Below are 22,427 nucleotides of genomic sequence, written 5' to 3' on the forward strand. Positions count from 1 at the left end.
ATTTTTTCTTCTGGAGAAAGGCTTATTTGTTTTATTTCAGCTACAATAAAAGCAGGTTTAAATATTTTAAAATCTATTTTAATAGCTCGATATTATTAGTCCCCTCAAGCAATATTTATTTTTGATTGTCTGCAGAAGAAACTACTGTTATACAATGAACTGCCTATTTACCCTAATTAAGCCTTTGAATGTGACTTTAAGCTGAATATTAGCACTTAAATAAAAAATCTAGTAAATATAATGTGCTGTCATCATAGCAAAAATAAAATAAATCAGTTATTAGAAATGAGTAATTAAATATGTTATGTTTAAACTGTGCTTTAAGCATCTTCACTGTATTTTTGATTTTATTATTAATTAATAATAAAAACAGTCGGCAACAGCAGGTGTATCGGACGCTGTCACTAAGAATAGTGCGGCTCTGATATGGTTTCTCTTTCACGTGTCTTTTGATTCTCAACTTGTTAGTTTATTACATAAATGAGGGTTAATATGAATAATCACTAAACACTGCGCTCTGAAACAAATGTGCATGTATTTAACCATTAAAGCGCTCACATTAAGATGGCGTTAGATGTGTGTTCTGCTGTCTGAGGCTAAGCGCGGCGCGCGCAAGCAAACACACACACACACACTACCTGTCCAAGGCTAAGCGCGGTGAGCACACACATAACAGCCCATGCTCTTTCGCGCTTTTAAAAATATGAATGATGCGCATCCCGTGCTGCAAAAGTTACATTACAGCACATGCTTTTAGTCATTTTCACGTGGAACTGAGCTTTGCAGAGCCACATGAGTACAACTGGAAAGGGGGCGGTATGTGATGGAATAATCGTTTATCTCGATTAATGGTTTTTCATAATCGTTAAAAGCCAAAATCGAAATCAGATTTTCAATTAATTACACAGCCCTACTGTATTGGTCGATACTCAAGAGTTTTTGGTATCGGGATCAGTTACAAAAAAAATGGTATCGGTGCATCCCTAAACTATGGTTGAGCTTCCTTCATGGCACCTAAAATCCAGAATTTGTGCAAACTAGACAAACTAGCTTCATAGTACAGGCCCTGGGTCTGTGGTTTGTTCAAACAAAATAGCCTCATGTTATTTATCATATTTACATGGCGGCATGTCATTTCTGGCTGCTCTCTGCATGATTGCATGGTGAAATTAGGGCTGCTTGATTATGGGAAAATTGTTATCATGATTATTTTAGCAGTGATCCACACAACCAAAACGTTTTTATATATACAGTGCTCAGCAGAAATGAGCACACCCCTCACAGACCTCTCTTTTAAATATTTTTTTCTATATATTTGTGCATATTCATTAGATTAGTCAGTACCAAAGCTGAAACTAGAAATATTCTAAGATAAATAATAAAAATTTAAGAGAACAGTCCAAAAATGAGCAAGGCCAAATAATAAAAAATCTAATAAAAAGGACAAATCAAACGAAACAAACCAGGGTTCAATGCTAAGGATTTTTTCTACTGGTCTGATCGGGCCAGTGGTTCAGATTTTTACTTGCCCTGCCAAAATTTTCACTGGCCCCACCAAAAAAAAGGGAAGTTAATAGCTATTTTTAGCCACATATTTTAAATAAAGTGTCAAAAATAAAGTCTGTAGAATTTCAATACTTTAAAAAAATGTAAATAAAAGTGTTATGCAAGCAAAAAGAGCAGGATGGAAAATGTGGGGGTATTTTATTGCGGTTTGAAATTATTTAACAAAAGGTGGCTGACTTGTCAAACTGACGGAAAACTGTGCAAAGCATCACTTCATTTTTATTTTGTCGTGTTGTTCCCACGTAAATGTCTACTTTCAAGAAGTTAGAAACAGACATTTTCTTTTAGCCTTATAATTTGATGTTGCCGCCATGTTGCTGTTTCTTTGCTGTACTGATTGTTACCAGGTTACGGAAAAAAATAGCATGCTCAATCAGATAAGAGGAACCGGAAAGCAATATAGTGTTTACGACATCACTGAGAAGGTAGTGTTTAAAGACTTAAAACAAACTTAAAATGCACGCAATTGACAAATAGTCAGACAAATTAAATGTAAGTGACAAGGCAGCACTATCCCAGTCGGGCCAGTAATGATCCTGTCTACTGTCCCAAGTGTCTCTCACGCTGGCCCTGGGCCACCGGGCAGTCCTTATTGTTGAGCCCTGCAAACATAAGTTAAATTTTGTGGTCTGTAATTATTTATTCTACTTATTTTTGCAATAACTTGTTTGAATTTAGTGGCGCAGTGAGTAGCACTGTCGTATCAGCAAAAAGGTCAATGGTTCAAGCCCCAGCTGGGTGAGTTGGCATTTCTGTGTGGAGTTTGCATGTTCCCCCCTTGTCCGCGTGGGTTTCCTTTGGGTGCTCCATTTTACCTCACAAGTCCGAAGACATGCGCTTTAGGTGAATTGGATAAGCTAAATTGTCCATTGTGTATGCGTGTATGTCCTGGTCCTCCAGGTTGGGGGTTGAGTGTTGGGCTAATGACACACCTCGTAGAAATTACATGTTGATGGTGCAGCTAAATAACTACTTCGATAAACGGCCCCGGGAGTAGAGAGTAAAGATGTTAAGTGGCCATACTTATATTTGAATCAATTAAACTATTTAAATAAAACCAAAAATATAGCCAATACATTTCTGCTAGTTTGCTATTATTGGCTATATTCACTGAAAACTCGATACTAATATTCATTTTTAAAAGGGGGTGTACTCATTAAGCATTTAAAGTGAGTGAAATACTCTGTAATGTCAGCACACATATTGTTTAACCTATGCTTATTATACTATCATGGACAATGAATATATTAAACCCCTACTAATGATCCCTTCCTCAGTCTTTCATATTATACAGTTTGAAGTATTTTTTATAATAATACACACAATATAGCACCATGAGGCCTATTTAAATAGCACAATCATACTTTCAGATATATAGAAAATAATAATAACAATAATAATTCCATACATTTATAAAGAAAACTTGCTATCACATGTTCTACATGCCTGATACTCCTACTACATACAATGCGTGAACATTATGTTTAAAGGCACTTAACCGAGTGAAAGAGACAAATATATAATACTGGAAACTGTTGACATCAGAGATGCCCAAACTAGGGGCGAGGGGCCAAAGTTGGGACATGGTAACCTATGATTTATCTCGCCATCCCACTTGAAAAGAGGAGAATGATGGAGAGGTTGGAATCGTCATTTTAAATGTAATGTTATCTTTTATTTGTTTGTTTTATTGATAAGCTACAAAAAAAAAGAAGAAGAAAGGTTTACTGAAATTAAATGTTTTAATTTTGTTTAATATGTACTGTCAGGCCACAGATAAGGCAAAGGCAGATTCTGCTTGTGTATTCAGCACTGAACTAGAATATGTTTGTTTTTATTGCAATAAATTATCATTAAAAATTGATACTGCATTGGTTAATGTGATTCAAAGTAATGTTTTCTATTTATTTTGAAACATTATGAAATGAAGTAGTTCGGTATATTTATGTTCGACTCAAGATAATTTGGCCATTCGTACAAAAAAGTTTGAGCACCCCTGGTTTACATCAAATACTTAAACAACCAGGCTGAATTAAATTTGATTAGTAGACTTTCGTAGTATCATAAATAAAAGGAAAGCTTCTATTAAAGCTCTTTAAAATGTTATTGGTGATATCTGTGCAGTCCAGTGAATAAATAAATGTGGCATAATGATGTGTCAAGCGATCCAAATATATCTAACTGACCTTGTATAGGACAGATGAGGGGGCTCAAGTTCAAGGTATTGTTATTGATTAACCACATAAATATTATTACAAGATGTTAGAATGAGCAATATCATAATTGTTAGTTTTAATGTGTGAAGGTCACGCATTTAAAGTTAAACAATATTGCATCATAGTGACATAACTGAACCCTGCATGAAGCTAGCACACTGCTAGCATAGCTGTACGCCATACAAGAACAAACATACGCAGCTAAGTGCAAACTACTGCACACCGGCTACTTAAAATGCAGCTATCAAATGCAAACAAAACGTTAATTCACTTGTTTAATGCGTTATGTATATTTTAAGATATGAAGTAACTTACTCCGGGATCTTTGCTCGCCATGCTGTCCTTCTACCGACTGGACGTCACTTGTGACAGTCCGACCACGTGGTTGTGCACTTCAAAGCCTATGCCGTGGCATTATGGGAGTTGTATTGTATGAGTTTATGAGTCCTTGAACGCGTCAAGAGGTGGCAGTAGAACTTTTGTAAAGGTAAGTTGAAGCTCTCAGTCGGGCTAGCGTTGGAACAGCTTCCTTCTGTCTTTTAAAGGGCACCTATTATGCAAAAATCACTATTATAAAAGGCTTAAACACATGTTTGTGGCAACAGTCTGTGAATATAACCAGCCTCCAATGGTAAACATTAATTAATTTGATTCTTTATAATCACACTTGATAAAAAAAGTCTGCAGAAACACTTTGATTGACATTCTCAAAGTGAAATCCAAATATGAACTTGTATGACATATATGTAATCTGCTTATATGACTATATATCAGATGTCTATGTGGGAATATGGTCAGGGGAGAAATGATCATGATCAAATAAGCCTGGTTTCTCTCAAGGTTTTTTATTCACTTTCAATTCAATTGGTGAAGTTTCTTTGATTTGGCTTGTTTGGTTTTGGGACTTGTGGAGATGCGCATCGATGGATTTGCTCTACAGTGTTTGGACTTTCAGCAGTGAAAATTAAACCACACTGAACTGAGCTACAACTCTCAAATCTGGAAAGACACAGTTTTAATTTACTAGAACTTCTATGTTAAGCTGCTTCGACACAATCTTGTAAACGCTCTATATAGAAATAAAGATGAATTAAATTAAAAAGTATTGTGATCTAATAAATAAGAACTATAACAAATGAATATTTAATAGTCAGTATAGTATCTATTAAAACCTAGTACCTAAGAATGAGCACTACCTAGAGAATAAGAACTAATAGCCAAGGTACTTATTCTCAATGCATACTATCTAAAGTAGTAGCATCAAAATAGGTTGTATGTTTAATTAAAAGAAAGAAATGTCTCGCGATACGGTCTTTTAACTCACATGACTGCTTTGAAAATAGCTTATTATTTCACATGGTTTCCCAAAGCATGTATGGCACACAGGTTAATTTGTTCTTTGTGTCAAATATACCTGACATGATTGACTTTCCTGCTCCAAAATCCTGTACTGAATCTGTCACTTTTTATCCCCGCTTGTCACGAGGACAGATGGTGGATGTATGAATTCACCACCGTGACAATAACACTCCGAACAGCCATGTGATGCTCACTGCGCTGTCATTGTGTGACCTTTGACTAGTTTGACATCAGCCCATCTGGCTTCTTCTGGGACGAGGCGTTCGTTCATTGGCATTCACTTCAGTGCGTCCAAAAGAGGGCCTGTTCACTACTGTGTTCCAGCAACCCCGGGTCAACTAGGTCAAGCGAAGAGAAGAGCCAATAGGATGAGCCGGCTTCATTTCCGGCCAATTTTAGTTCCATAAAGGGCAAAATATTATGTGTTTTGACACAAAAAAAAGCATATTTAGGGTGGCACGGTCACCTCACAGCAAGAAGGTTGCTGGTTTGAGTCTCGGCTGGGCCAGTTGGCATTTCTGTATGGAGTTTGCATGTTCTCCCCGTGTTTATGTGGGTTTCCTCTGGGTGCTTCGGTTTACCATACAGTCCAAAGACATGCGCTATAAATGAATTGAATGAAAAAAAACTGGCCGTAGTGTATGAGTGTGTGTGTGTGTGAATGAGAGTGATGGGTTGCGGCTGGAAGGGCATGCGCTGCATAAAACATAAGCTAGAGCAATTGCCGGGTTATTCCGCTCTGGCAACCTCTGATAAATCATTAATATTTACATATATTATTTTATTTAATGTTTTTATTATTAATTTAAATATATAAATTTTTTTCACTTGTCATAGAACTAGTCAGAAAAGTGTCCAATCTAACTAGTGAAATAAAAATATTACCATTAACAGTTCTAATCTTTAGTATCGAAAAATGTAGTGTAAGATTAGCTAGCTACATTTCAGAGCAATAATAGCTGCACAAAAATATGCGTTATGGTATACCACTTTAAAAATTATATATGAAGCATATTCACACAAAAAAGTTTGCTATTTATATTTAGATATTGAATTTTCTTTTTCTATTTTTCGCACTCTCAAACATATTAAATCTATAGTCAGCATTTATTACATAACATTAATTAGATACTAGCACCTATTCAATATACACTTGTACTTTTTAAATATAAATTATTAATTAGATACCACTTAATAGGTAGTAAAAGTTATTTATTGGGTGCCAATTAATTATTAGTCTTTTTTAAATTACATCAACAGTTGTTTTTTCATTTGACCAGTCATAAAGTTTCAAATCTTGCTAATAAAAACATTACCTGAAACATTTCAAATGGTTTGTAATGTATTAAGATAAGCCAGCTTCATTTCAGGGCAATGTTAGTTTCATAATGCTCAAAATAATAATGTTTTGACATAAAAATGTGCTTTATGGTATAGCGCTTCCCAAACATTTAAGCCTGCGATCCCAAAATAACTATGCCAGTTACTCGCAACCTCCACTATCCTATTAAAATATTACTCCGTTTGTTAATTATGGATAAAATATAGCAGTTCTAATATTCATTCATTCATTTTCTTGTCGGCTTAGTCCCTTTATTAATCCGGGGTCGCCACAGCGGAATGAACCGCTAACTTATCCAGCACATTTTTCCGCAGAGGATGCCCTTCCAGCCGCAACTCATCTCTGGGGAACATCCACACACACACTCATACACTACGGACAGTTTAGCCTACCCAATTCACCTGTACCGCATGTCTTTGGACTGTGGGGGAAACCGGAGCACCCAACTGAAACACCAACTGAGCCGAGGATCGAACCAGCAACCCAGCAACCTTCTTGCTGTGAGGCGACAGCACTACCTACTGTGCCACTGCGTTGCCCTCAGTTCTAATAGTTTAACACAATTTATTTGATTTTGGTAAATCAATGTGACCCACCCTCATTGTCTTGCCACTCTCCCACTTTGGGGACCACTGCTTTAAGGTATACACCATTTAAAAAATATAGAGCATGTTCACACAATTTTAACAATAAAATAAAATATACACCTATTTTAACAATGCAACTTTAAAATATAGTAACATATTGCATAACTATCCTACAGTAAAAGACAGTTCTTATTACAGTTCAGTTTGCCAGTAACTTACTGTAAATCAGTTACAGCAAAAGTACTGTATTTACATTTACATCACCATTTACCTTTCTGTATATGTATTTACAGTATTGCGTATATTCACTGTAAAATATACAGTATTTTCCACAATGCAACTTTAAAATACAGTAACATACTGCATAACTGTCCTACAGTAAAATACAGTTATTATTACAGTTCAGTTTGCCAGTAACGTACTGTAAATCAGTTAAACCAAAAATATGGTATTTTCATTTACAGCATTATTTATCTTGCCGTGTATGTATTTACAGTATTGTATGTGTTCACTGTAAAAAAGAGTGATTTTCACAATGCAACTTTGAAATACAGTAACATACCTCATAACTCTCCTACAGTCAAATTCAGTTCATCTTACAGTTCAGTTTGCCAGTAACTTACTGTAAATCAGTTACAGCAAAAATACTGTATTTATATTTACAGCACCATTTATCTTGCTGTGTGTGCATTTACAATATTGTATGTGTTTACTGTAAAACATACAGTAGTTTTCACAGTGCGCCTTTAAAATACAGTAACATGCTGCATAACTGTCCTACAGTATAATACAGTTCATATTACAGTTCAGTTTTTCAGTAGCTCACTGTAAATCAGTTACAGCAAAAGTACTGTATTTACATTTATAGCGTTGTTTATCTTGCTGTGTATGTGTTTACAGTATTGTGTATATTTACTGAAAAATAAACAGTATTTTCCACAATGCAACTTTAAAATACAGTAACATACTGCAAACCTGTCCTACAGTAAAATACAGTTCATATTACAGTTCAGTTTTTCAGTAGCTTTACTGTAAATCAGTTACAGCAAAAGTACTGTACTTACATTTATAGTGTTTATCTTGCTGTGTATGTGTTTGCAGTATTGTGTATATTTACTGAAAAATAAAAAGTATTTTCCACAATGCAACTTTAAAATACAGTAACATAGTGGTCCTACAGTAAAATTCAGTTCATAATACAGTTAATTACTGTGTAATTATTTAAAAAAATCATAACAGTGCATATAAAAGTTTTATTTTATGATGATGTCAGCTTGAGTATATGAAGTTAGTCCATTGAAAGCACTGCTTTTCCACTGTACTGTACAATACAGTACTGTTTGGCACAGCTGAATGCTTAGATTGGGGTTTCCTTGACTCAGTTTGCATTTTCACTGCAGTTTTGTATCATTAAAAGTAGGTTGGATTATCTCTAAGGGTGAAAAACCTTTTCATTTCAGGTCTTCCCATCCAACTAGAGAAATATATGGAAGTCTTGTACTGACCATGACTGGTTGGTGCCATTTAAGGTGCATTTTTTCTTGCGGTGGTATAACAACAATTTAGTCATGCAAACCAGCAATACAGAAGAAGCTACAGTTGACTATTTAAATAGAGTGGGTTTGGTGTTTCCACAGAACTTCATCTAGATTTGGTAAATTTGCAAACTTGAAAGGAATTTATGGTAATTTACAGGAATTTATGGGAATTAATTAGAAATTTACTACACTTATTTGTTGAATGTTCAAAACTAGTAGTCATTGACATTTATAATTTCCCCTGCTATGTCAATTTCTGCTTGCAACTTCAGAATATCCTCTCCTGTTTTCAACAGGCAAATAAGAAACTCATAAAGGTTTGGATCAAGTGGAGGGGGAGTAAATGAAGGCAGAACGTTCATTTTTCAGTGAACTATCCCTTGTAAGTTCAATCGTGACTATTAAAAATAGTCTCTAGCTTTACAGCTCTGCACTTGAGAGCGGTTTGTGAAAAAGCAGAAGATGTTAGGGTCAATTAGCATATGAATGTCTGAGCTCCAGGAAATTTACAGCTATACGCTTAGTTTAGACTGAACTCTTTTTAGCATGATGGTTATGGATGGAGGTCTATTGAACTTGTCTTTCACTCCTGAAGGATAGCCGTGCCAACGCTGGTAAAAATTCACTGAAGTTCACCAGTTACCGGTGTGCACACTTAAAACACAATAAGGTTGAGCAGTAAATCAAACAAAGCTAGACATTTGTTTAGTCAAATTAGGCATGTTTTGAACTCGCATGAAAAGCATATATGTGACTCTGGACCACAAAACCAGTTTGAAATATGTCGAGAATCATTCATTTATTTTCCTTCGGTTCAGTTCCTTATTTATCAGGGGTCACCAAAGCAGAATGAACTGCCAACTATTCAGCATATATTTTTTTTTAATGCAGCGGATGCCCTTCCAGCCGCAACCCAGTATTGGGAAACACCCATACACAACAGCCGATTTAGTTTACCCATTTCACTTATACGCATGTGTTTGGACTGTGGGGGAAACCAGAGCGCCCAAAGGAAACCCATGCCAAAATACGAAGAACATGCAAACTCCACACAGAAATGCCGGGACTCGAACCAGCGACCTTCTTGCTGTAAGGCGACAGTGCTAACCACTAGTGATTGGTCGTTCATCAGCAATTTGTTCATTTTGAACCAATCTTCAATATGACTCGGGAACTACGAGTCGTCTCAGGGAGTGATTCGTTCATCTGCGCATGTGCACATTTGTGCAGGTGGTATCGTTCATTTAAAGTCTTTTGAGTCGTTCATCGCGGAAAGACAGAAGCCAATCATATGCGTTTAGAGCCGGAAAAAGAATTGAACCGTTCATCTCTCGAGTCCTCTATCGGGTTTAAGTCATTAGCTCATCACGGGCCAACCATATGCGTTTAGAGCCGGAAAAAGAATTGAACCGTTCACCTCTCGAGTCCTCTATCGGGTTAAAGTCATTAGCTCATCACGGGCCAATCATATGCGTTTAGACCTGGAAAAAGAATTGAACCGTTCATCTCTCGAGTCCTCGGGTTTGAGTCATTCTGTCACGTGATGAACGAACGGCTCAAGAACCAAAAGACTTAAAAGGCGAACTAATTATCATGGCTCCTATCGACTCAGTCTGAGCACATTGGTTAAGATTATGTGACTGTCAGTGTAACATGAACGAACCACTGACATTTGAAGACATGAAGAGGTGAGCTGAGCAAAGAGACAACAATACCTTCATAGACAAAAGAGCAGGTAAACACTGAATTATTTCACTTCTTATAGTATTCTATTTATGACTTATTTGTCATGTGATCAGGGGCGCAACTGCACATTTACTGATGGGTATGCGGCTTCAACTTTTGCGCGCCCCCCTTCAATCCAACTATATTTTATAACAGGCAAGTGATAAAATGTGGAAAATATTTCCATCAATAAATTAAAGATATTTTTTCATAAAGATATCAATATGCTTAAAAAAAAAAACAGTTTCGCAGTTCTGAACACAACTGAAATAGTTTGAAATATAGTAAAAGGTATAATTACATTAAGCATATTAAGTCACAAAGAAATGCATCTCATACCACCCCAAATTTCTTCTTAATTTAATTTTCACTTACTAAATGATTATAGCACCTTGACTAGCCTTGCTTTTGGACTTTTTGTAGTACATTTGTCAAAACAAAATGATAGACATGGGAGTCCTAAAGGGCAAAAGAACATTGCAATTACTTCTCACATTCAGACTGAGGCAGAAGGTCTGTCTTTGCAAGAACAATTGACTGAAACTGCTAAAAGTGAAATAAAAAAGACTGTCAAATGTTTAGTGTAAAAAAAAACAGAAACAAACAGTGTGAAATGTTCTATTTAATTGAAATGTTATAACTTTGTTTGTAGCTAAAATTAAAATAGTTTTGAGCTAAGAAGTTACCAAAAGGCCTGATGAATCAATATGATACATAATAAATTCATAATAACATGTGGTATAAAAATGGGGGGAGGGGTGAAATGATTTTTTAATTTAATAAAATACAATATTATACGCGTATAAAATGCTAAATACATTTTTTTAACAAAAAATATAAACATTATTTGAAACTTTTAATATGGATAATTTCAAAAATAGTTTTGGCACAATGGCGCCCCCCCCATGTGTGGCGCCCCTATGCGCTGCAAATACTGCATACCCCCTTTTTGCGCCACTGCATGTGATCAACCTTTTGGGCTAGTTGTAGATGTGTTTAGAAGCAATTCGTAACATCTTAATAATATTTTGGCAATTTGAACCAAATGAACGAAATGACTCGAACAAAGATTCGTTCATATCGATGAACGAGACTCAAAGATCCGAGTCAGTAAAATTATCCGAACTTCCCATCACTACTAACCACTAAGCCACTGTGCCGCCTAAAACAGTGCAGAAACATCTTAATCAGCACATAACTGTCGAATCCAATAAAGTACCAAGATCAATTTGCATTTTAACTGCCTTCCATTTATTCTTCTTTGATTTTTCACAAGATCCTTCAAATCGATTGGACCTATTGGTACAGCAGTGCCTTCTTTGTTCATCATGTCTCACTGGAGGCGTTCATTATGATTGATTGTGTCTTGCTCGGTGTAGCAGTTTACGCCTAATCAGAAGCGAGACACACAATGGCCTATTCACTAGCAGCTACCCAGTATGTTAGCTTCAAATTAATCAGCTGACATGTCTTCAAATATTTCCTCTCCCCGACTGGAGAATGAGGTCAGTCTGAAGAAATCCTCAATAACCATAAACCTAAACACTTGCCTCTGATTTAGGTGTATTTCTGCAGCACGGTGGCTCAGTGGTCACCTCACAGCAAGAGTTTCACTGTTTCAAGTCCCGGATGGGCCAGTTGGCATTTCTATGTGGAGTTTGCATGTTCTCCACGTGTTGGCGTGGGTTTCCTCGGGGTTTGCTCCAGTTTTCCCCCCACAGTCCAAAGACATGCACTATAGGTGAATTTGGTAAGCTAAACTGTCCATGTGTGTGAATGAGAGTATATGGGTGTTTTTCAGTGATAGGTTGCAGCTGGAAAACCCCAGATTAATAAAGGGACTAAACCGAAAAGAAAATGAATGAATGAATGTTGCTTGCTACTAGATTGAGAGTCACTGGCAATACTGTTTTGTAAATTGAATAAGCTAACTGGCCGTAGTGTTTGTGTGTGAATGTGAGACTGTATGGGTGTTTCCCAGTAATGGAAGGGCATCTGCTGTGTAAAACATTCTGGAATAGTTGGAGGTTCATTTTGCTGTGGCGACCCCTGATGAAAGGGACTAAGCCGAAGGAAAATGAATGAATGCATTGTGTTTTATTACAACAGTATTATTGTTTTTTGATTGCTGCTTGAAATTACAATAATTACGACGTACTGTGTGTTGAAGTTTACATTTATATTATGATTATATAATAGTTAGCACATAAGCATGATAAAGAACAATACTTTTATTATTATTTTGCTTTAATGACTGTAAATACCCTTTATTGGGGTTATTTTTGTGGTATATATATATATATATATATATATATATATATATATATATATATATATATGTAGAACCAACATGCAGTTCATGTGTAATACTTAAAAAAACAATCAATGTGATAATATAATAATAAAAATAATAAGTATAATTAATATTATTAATACTAATAATAAACAAAAAATAAATAAAAATACTACAAATAATTACTATAATTCTAATTATAAATACGCTAAAAGAATAAATAAATAAATAAAAGTTATTTTATTTGAGTAAAAAGTGTTTTTGTGTTTTACTTAATAAACTACACATACCAAATCTTCAGAACTTATATAGAACTATATATATATAAAACTTATATAATAAACTTATTCCAAATTTTTTTTATTTTTTTCAAATAAATGCTTCAACTGATAATATATATCAGCTGAAAGACATGTGGTATAGGCTAAAACTGACCGTGATTTATGTGTGTGAATGAGTGTGTATGGACGTTTCCCGGTGATGGGTTGCAGCAGGAAGGGTATGCGCTGCGTAAAACATATGCTGGATAAGTTGGGAGTTCATTTCACTCTTGCGACCCCAGATTAATAAAGGGTGAATTACACAGATCACTGGTAGAATTGATATTATGCAACGTCGTTACCTTATCAAGCTATAGGGACTATTTTCAAGTCCTGCGTAAATATCAATTTGGCAGCAAAGTTAATTAAAAAGTTAATTAAGTTAATTAACTTAAGTTAATTAGCAAAGTTAATTAATTAATTTAATTTAATTATCACGCCTAAGTAGGAGAACTGAGAGTTTTTGAACGAGATGCTAATGGTCTAATACAGTGGTTCTCAAACTGTGGTACCTGTACCACTAGTGGTACGCGGGCTTCCTTCTAGTGGTACGCGGAGGAATCAATTATGTCATATGTACATTCTACATGTATTTCAAAATGTATCAAAAATGATTCATATATGAATATGGCATATACTAATATTTATTATATTATTATATAGCCTATATTTCTGAGGTCCAGGCAACATTTGCAGGTGTTATTCAGAGCTTTAGCTGCTTTACTGGGCTTACTACGCAATTGTATTTCAGTACTGCTCTTTGTGGTGGTACTTGGAGAGACACATTTTTTCTGATGTGGTTCTTGATGAAAACCACTGGTCTAATATGATTCATTGATTGAAGCTAAACTCAGCGAAATGCTCCAGCTAGACCCAAATTCAGCTGAATGAATTAACCCTAACTCAACTGCTACACTATGGGTAGTTTTAAATGAGACAGAAAAAAATGCAGTGTTCCTTTAAGGTCTAAAAATAAATGTTCTGACTGAAAATATTCCTATTTTCAATATTCTTATTTTAAAAAAAATCCAAGCCATGTTGTCATCAGTAACGCAAATAAAATGTTTTTACTTAAAATAGCCTACCTGTAATAACTTTGAAGTGATATCCCACTAATTGATTATCACTAAGCAGTGTAAAGTACATTAATAACAGTGTAGCCTACAGTAGAGTACCGACGCCCTCCCACAGCAGCAGCAGCAGCATCTTCAGTGTTGATGTTATTCATGGGAGGCGGCATCGGCTGAATGAGGCGTTTCCGCGCTCAAAGTGGGCTGGGACTCGAACATTTCCACTGAGGAGTGAAATAACCAGAGGGGAAAACCCATTAGATCACACCGCTTTAGTCATATCGCACACTGAACCGTCTACCTCGAAGCTCGCGGCGTAATATGAGCGTCAGGAACTCGGATGCTCGATCTCGCGAAAGGTCCTGTAAGAGGAATCCTCACGTGGACGCGGCTGGAGCATGAAAACACATCAGGACCACAGACTCAGGGAAAGCTCCGCTCCTCTGTCTCCTCCTCGTTGACAATTTGCGGGTGTTTTTAACACTTGGAGTGAATATGTACCAGGGACATTCACAGGTAAGCTCGTGTGCTGTTTTTCAACCCCTCATTATTATTGGCCAACGGCGCGTGAAGCATCCCGTCTGCCGGCACGTGCGCATGTGTAAACTAAATGCACAAATTGAGGAGTTTATATTGTTATTGTCCCATATTATAGTGTCACTCTTTAAGCTGGATTTTAGCTTGGGCAAAAATAAATAAATAAATAAATAAATTCACGACATAAGCTTGAGCAGCCTGAGGAGGCGTAAACTCCGAGTCTGAGAAAGGGAATATTTCAAGGCGTTATTTTGTCCCATTTTAACGTCTTTACTGTCTGTACACTGTGTTCTGATTGTGTTTGTGTCATTTGCACTGAATAAAAACATCTTGATTTTAAATTTTCCTCAAAAAAAGGGAAAGTTTTCATGTGTTATGTTACTGTAAAATAAGTTTCACATGGTAAAGCATACTTTCATTCTATGTAGTTATGAATTAGGCTACATATGTATTACATTTTTAATTATCTGCTTTATACCCCTATCCGTCAATATTCTGAATGATTAATTATGCAAATGCATAGAAATGTTTGTAAAAAATGACAAAAAAATACGCAAACATCATATATGATGAATATTTAAATATTCAGGGCTGGGTGATATGACAATAATCACGATATAAGTAATCTCATATTCTGATAACGATATATATCACGATATAGTACTGTTTCTGCTTCGATTAATGGTTAAATTTATTACTATATATAAGCAATTAATATATATAGGGTTGTCACAGTGGCGCAGTTGGCAGCACGATCGCCTTACAGCAAGAAGTTCGCTGGTTTCAGCCTTAGCTGGGTCAGTTGACGTTTCTGTGTGGAGTTTGCATGTTCTCCCCGTGTTGGCGTGAGTTTCGGGTGTTCCGGTTTCCCGCACCAGTCCAAAGACATGCGCTATTGATGAATTGGGTAAGCTAAATTGTCCATAGTGTATGTGTGTGAATGCGAGTGTATGGGTGTTTTCCAGTGATGGGTTGCAGCTGGAAGACCCCAGATTAATAAAGGGACTAAACCGAAAAGAAAATGAATGATTGAATGTTGCTTGCTACTAGATTGAGTGTCACTGGCAATACTTTCAGTTGAGTTTTTAGCGAGACACTCATCACTCAGTTGTGCTCACTCAGATGAATAGTAGGACTATCACACACAGACGGCAGTCACACATTTGATCTGGGCAGGGGAAATAAAATAATACATAAATATTTCATATTGCAACCTCTTGCGATTAGCTAATCGCAACGATTCACATCATGATTGCGATTCGATTTCGATTATATATATATATATATATATATATATGAGCAATATCACACAAGTAGCAGTGCAATATGGCTGTATATCGGCAGTGGTGGGAGGATTGCGTTGGCACAAGGTCGCAGGCCGAGTGCCTTAGTGCCCCCACCAGGGCCGATATACAGCCATATCGCACTGCTACTCATGTGATATTGCGTTTATACAACAGTTTGACGGCATAATTGTGTATATAAAAAACTATATAGCGTCTCAAAAATGCTTTTGTATGAGGAACTACTTTTTTTCACGTTGGATTCAAATCATAAGCTGACAGTTAAACAACTGAGCAAGCATCTTTTCAACTTAACATCTGTAGTGTCTGCTTTCTGCTGGCTGTATGTGGGCGGAGTAATACACAAAGGGTAAAGAGGCTGTACGGGTGCTGATATTACTTAAATATATCACGGCTATCAAATAGAATAGTTTGAAAACACTGACAGAGAAATTTTTGACTGTTTCTAAAGTACTTTAAAATACAAGAAAACACAAAAAACAAACACGGTTTCCATATTTTGGTGAAATCTTAATTTTTTTCATGGCAAGGTTAACATTTGCATGGAATTGCTCAAATATATATATATATATATATATATATATATATATATATATATATATATATGAACACATGTAAAGCACTATTTCTTTTTACATTTTAAAGTAGGCCTATATACTTTAAAATAATTTACCCATTCTTGTGTGATCATATTTCTCACTTTATTCACAATTTCAGGGTGAATGTTTGAATAAATAAACATAGAAATATAAAATAAATATAAAGCACTTTTCAAAAAGCAACGATTACAGGTCCAACATAAAAAATAAAATATATGCCTTAATATAACACAATATGTAAGCATTGTGCTTTCAAGATTGCAATTTCTCACAATGCTGTTTTATAGGCTATTATGTATCTGTCTGAATCCCTGTAATTGTATTTATTTATTACCATTATTTAACCAGGAAGTCCCATTGAGATTTAAAATCTCTTGTATAAGAGAGACCTTGGCTGCGTCTGAAACCGTATACTTCTATACTATATAGTACGCTAAAATCAGTATGCAAGACGAGTAGTATGTCCGAATTCATAGAATAGGGGAGAAGTACCCGGATGACTTACTACTTCCGGCGAGATTCTGAAGTGCGCATCCCATGCACGTTGCGCTATCCCATAATGCCCCGTGAGAGAATTCATGAATGGAAGTGAGGCGACGCAACTGACGGAGGTAGGTCACGTGACCATGACAAAATCGCGGATGTAGTGCGTTCGAATTCCATTCATAAGCTGCGTCCCAAATGGCACACTATACACTATGCACTCATGCACTATGTACTTATGCACTTACACACTCAACAGGATAGTATATGTATGTAGTGGCGTCCCAAATGGCACACTAATGTTTTTTTACTAAGCAAAAAATTCAAACCGTTTTCCTGATGACGTTTGACGGTTGCCAAATAAGTAAAATAAACGACCAATTATCAAATAATACCTGCCGTAAGTATTGCCGCATTCACCATCGGGAGGTGCTATAATCACTCTCGTAGGAGAATTTTGCTTTCACCATCCAAAATAAATAAAGTTATCCAACATGTGCGTCCGATAGCTCTGCTCCTTCCGCTAAGTAAGCAAACCTGCGGTCGTTGAGTGCGTGAAGTGTCCATCAGTACACACTTAATTTTAGCGGCTGAATGAGTGCATCATCCAGGTAATTAAAGTGCACTTAATATTTTTAGTTTTCTGTGTGAACGCACTACTTACACTATTCATACTACAAAATGGCGTAGAATAGTGCATAAGTTTGTGATTTGGGACGCAGCTATATTTTTTTACGTTCATACTGTATAGAACGTACTTTTCTAACGGCCGAGTAGTACGTTTAAATTTAAATGTAGTACGCAGTTTCGGACGCAGCTCTGGTGTGTAGTGCCATGTATAATGGTGTGTAACACTGCCCATATATAAATGACCAAAAAGTACTACCATACACACTGTATTTTGTAACATCACGAAATAAACTATAGAGCATATGAAACGATGCACTTTTCATTGTCATATTGCACAGCTCTACTTCAGGCCTAAGTATGGCATTTATGTCTGAAGTGGGTCTTAACATGTCAACTCAACCTTGTGAGGAACTTTAAGCTGTTTTAAATGCATATTTCTTTTTGCTTTGTCTTTAAGAAGCCATACACTTCATCTATTAATTAATACCTGACGGCAGCCTCAACATCTGTTTCACACTTGGAATGAATTTGACCTTCATAGAGCCAGATGAACTTAGATATTGCCTGCTGCTGTTCACATGACTGATGATGCTGTGCTTGCACTTCAGGGAACTGCCATCAAGTGTGGTTTGCTTCCGAGTCCTCGAGATAAATATGCCTTGTCTCTCACCAAGCAGTAAATCAGAGTAGTTGTGTTTGAGACCATAGTTCAGTGCCACATGCCTCGTGAACGGACACCAACTGTATTGTACTGGGGTAGGTTTGCAGTCGTTTGCTGCATCATGATTTTCTGACATTTAAGATGCACAGTAAGAGATTGAAAATTATGTTTTAAAGGCGACTTAGGGCTCTATTTTGACGGTCCATGCGCAGAGCGCAAAACACAAGCCGCGAACGCTTTCAGGGCGTGTCAGGACGCGTTTTTGCTAATTTAAGGACGGGAAATCTGCCTTGCGCCAAGGCGCAAGGTCTAAATGGGTTGAGTTTATTTTCTTAATCAGTTATAGGTGTGTTTTGAGAATAAACCAATTAGAGTCTCATCTCCCATTCCCTTTAAGAGCCAGCTGCGTCGCGCCAAGAGCGCATTCGCTATTTACAGGACGCAAAGTAAGTCTAAGTGGAAAAAATGAGCATTTCACAAGCAAACAGTTAACAGTTGACAGTTTTTTTAACAGAAAACTGTTGAACAGAGCATCTACTGCGTGAGAATGAGAGATAATGGATCTACTTTCACTTTCGCTCATGGATAGGGAAACCTTTACGCACAGACATCAATTAGTCTATAAATAATTAATTTCGTTTGTTAAGCGCAAATATTTGTTTCAAAACTATTTCTAAATTCAGTTCTAATTTCCAGCAAACGAATAAATGAAGAATAATAACGAAGTGTGCTCAAAATACTGAGTTATTTCCAAATACACCTGCCATGCCCCATATGGTCTAAAACCTGACAGGTGGGCAAATCTAAGCTTGTTTTTAATAAAACAAATATAAATATGGATATAATAAATAATACTGCTAATAATAATAACATTATACAAAAGCAAATTGTTATGAATGAACTGAAAAAGCCTCCCGAGATGAAGAAGACATAAAAGCAGTGATTTTTTATATTTATGTAGGCTAGAAAATAATATGTTTTGTAATATTTTAATCCTTTATATTTATATTCTATATCTATCCATATTATATCCTATATATATATATCCTTAATATTTAAATTTTTTCATATGTAAAGATATTTGCCTGCTCTCTTGTGTGTATTAAGCAGTGCGTAAGCGAGGCGCAACTCTGCGCCGGAGTTTAGACCGGGTTAGTTTTGGTCTAATGAAAAATCTATTATAGTTTCTCAAAATAGCAACGCGCCAGCGGTCCACCTCAGAACGCCTTCCTTATTAGACCAGAACGCCTATGAGCGCACATATGAGCGCTAATGCATTTGCTATTTAAACAGCATAGCGCAACGCCTCAAAACGACTCTTGTGCCAAGCTGAAACTACCAAAAGACTATTGCGCCGCGTTTTGCGCCACACTGCGCCGGGTGTATAATAGGGCCCTTATTATGCAAAAATCACTTTTATATGGGGTTTGTTGTTGTTTGGCACAGTCTGTGAATATAACCAGCCTCTAATAGAAAAAATGTATTAATTCAATTTTTTATTATCACACTTAATAAAAACAGTCTGCAGAAACACTTTGATTGACATCTCTCTTTGTACGTGTCATAAGTGGGGGAAAGCCCCGCCCATTAGTGATCATCACTCCCTCATTAGCATAGGACGTTACTCTTGTATTTGAATTTGCCACTATGCTGACACACAGATATACATTAGATGTCGCCTACCCTGTTGTTTTCTATTGGAAGGAATGCGTCAATAGAGTCGCCATTTTGGAACAGGGTAGCGCTCCATTGAAATGAATGCGGGACCAAGGTACAGTGGAGGACTGTGGCCATCCAAAGCCAGAGATATACACATATACACATATATCTATGATTGGGAGTTTTCCTGGATGTTAGTATTCACATTTTTTTTAATTACGAAAATTATAATTTTACATCACTTTTCTACATTGATGGATCAGTGATTGCACAGGCATTCCTGACAAAAAGCTTGTGTTTGTGTGTATGGAAATGTACTATCCACCCTCCCTGTTAAATTTGATCTAATCCGTGTCCTGAAACACACCTCCTCTCCTGCTTTCACTTCTCATACTGACGAAGGAAGTGATTCGTTTGTGAATGAATCTCCGTTATGAACGACTCCTTCACTAGCCGACAATAATACAAGTTTCTGGCAGTCCAGCATCTCGTTATCATATTTCTTTTGCATTATTTGCTGATTTTATTCATAAAAACTAGCATAAGCTGAGTATTTAGTTCGAGTTGGAGCTGCTTTGCCATATGGTGAATGTGACTGTCATCATCAATAACGCTACCTGATTAGCACAAAAGTTCAGAACATACAAAAACGTAAAAAACTTAATCTTACCTATGAAGTGTTCTGCCTTTGTGCTTTGTTTTCTTTGTTTGCTCGTTACTACACCCGTACACAGCTCTAAAGTCTAGCATCTTCGCGTGATAACACTGTGTTGACTAGTGCGGTTGAATGACATTTGTCCTGGGAGCACTGTACCAATGTGGCGGCGCTATTGACGCATGCTCAGGGTCCCTATGCGATATCTAGTGTATATATCTATGATGCTGACACACAGGCATTTGTAGCTCCGCCCTTTTTTGAAATGAGCACAATCTCATTTGAATTTAAAGCGACAGTCACCAAAATGGCATCAAAGCCTAAAAGGGGCAAGTTATTAAACATTAATTGTGGGGTATTTTGAAACTTCACATGGACACTCTAGGGACATCATAGATTTATTTTACATCTTGTTAAAAGGAGCATAATTGGTCTCCTTTAAAACATGTTTTTTCAATTTCACGTTGTGTGTAAAGACTCAGATGGTGCTGGTTTTTGGATGTTACACATGATTTCCACTGATTTCTGCCTCTCAAGGCACTTCTTGTGTTGAATCTGCATATATAAGATTTTGAGCATTATCAATGCTTTAGGTTAATTTTTAGTCACATTTCAGTCATTTTACTCTTTTGGTTTGCACTTATGTAAGGAATAACCGTGTCGCCATCACTAATCCAATAAGTTACATTTTAGGCTGAACTATCCCTTTAAGATGTGTTTCTGTCCCTCCTTTGATACAGCGATAGCCATGTTTTCCAACAGTCGAGGCTTTCCCTTGTGAAGGTACATTAGTTCAGCCTAGCACAGGGTTGCTAGCACAGAGAGAAGCCCTTTGATGCGCTGTTAGCCTTTTATCACAGAAATTTACCTTCAACAAACCATGTTGAGATTTTTGTGCTAGCAATAGTGCTTTTGTTCCATTTGTGAGAGGAGGAGATGTGATTATTAAGCATTTTAGAGAGGTAGAAATCAAGTAAAATATGCTATCCAATACATTTTTGGGTATTGAAGGCATTGAGCCGCTCGTGTATGTATTTTCTGTACAATTACTTGCATTGTAGCCACCAAAATACAGTTCATCGCTGATACATAAACTACCTTAAAAGAATGGTAGCTTCTCAAAATGTATGGCATTATTTGCTTCAATTATTGTGTTTTGTTGTGAAAATACACAAAATCTTGTAAAATTATTATTAGTTTTTTAATCTCAAGAACCATTGGACTTGCAAATTCCTGAAGGGACTGACTGGCATGAGAGAAACTATAGTAACAGTCACACTTCCATTGTGAACAGTGAACTGTGACAGTATAGGATAAAATATGATATTATAAAAACATATATTAATTGTGCTCAGCTTAAATGTAAAAATAAAGTTACCTGAAAGAGAGAGACAGGGCTTTGAATGGCTGTATTTAATTTTTATTCGTGTTTTCCCTTGTGCAAACAGCCAAATTGCTTATCCTGCATATCTCATCACGTCGAGTGTTGTTAGGACACAAGGAAACAATGTAACCCTCTCAATGTACCCTGCAATGTTATGTTTATATTATTTGCTAAAAATAACCTCAAGGCCCGTGCACACCGAGACGTTTTTTTGCTCGCGTTTTCCGTCGACGTTTAACGCCTCGTGACTAAATAAAGACTAAATAATGTGATTGTGCACACCAACGCTCAAAACGCCAGGCACAAAAGCATAATTTTTAAAAAAAACGCCTCATGCTCGTTTTTTTGTTTTGATGCGCGGCGTCAAAACCTTCCCCACCAATCCGATCGGCACTTTTGTTCACGTGCACGGAGCTGCTGAAGTTACCATAAACAGCATTTGGAGGAGCTCAAGCGCAAAACTGTCAATGCGAGCGCAAATTGAAGAAGACGCCCAGAG

The 22,427-nt window shown here is 36.5% G+C and overlaps 2 protein-coding genes across 9 annotated transcripts in view; one reads left to right on the forward strand and one right to left on the reverse strand.

The window, feature by feature from the left end:
• The window catches only part of phb2a (prohibitin 2a), a 31,471-nt gene extending 27,300 nt beyond the window's left edge, over positions 1-4,171 (reverse strand). For 4 of the 5 annotated variants that reach the window (XR_012385071.1, XR_012385070.1, XM_073912358.1 and 1 more), the window contains exon 1: positions 4,098-4,149. Coding sequence is in view for 3 of the 5 variants with exons in the window: in XM_073912358.1 (XP_073768459.1) it covers positions 4,098-4,118 (21 nt within the window). In the remaining 2 variants the exon portion in view is untranslated. Of the gene's footprint in view, positions 1-4,097 lie in introns of all 5 variants that reach the window. The other variant, NM_199681.2, reaches the window with a different exon arrangement.
• Positions 4,172-14,229: 10,058 nt separating this feature from the next.
• Positions 14,230-22,427, forward strand: part of pex5lb (peroxisomal biogenesis factor 5-like b) — a 75,116-nt gene continuing 66,918 nt past the window's right edge. For all 4 annotated transcript variants that reach the window (XR_012390328.1, XR_012390329.1, XM_009299152.4 and 1 more), the window contains exon 1: positions 14,230-14,532. Coding sequence is in view for 2 of the 4 variants with exons in the window: in XM_009299152.4 (XP_009297427.1) it covers positions 14,512-14,532 (21 nt within the window). In the remaining 2 variants the exon portion in view is untranslated. The remainder of the gene's footprint in view (positions 14,533-22,427) is intronic.

Source organism: Danio rerio, chromosome 2, assembly GCF_049306965.1.
Source record: "Danio rerio strain Tuebingen ecotype United States chromosome 2, GRCz12tu, whole genome shotgun sequence".
NCBI lineage: Eukaryota > Metazoa > Chordata > Actinopteri > Cypriniformes > Danionidae > Danio > Danio rerio.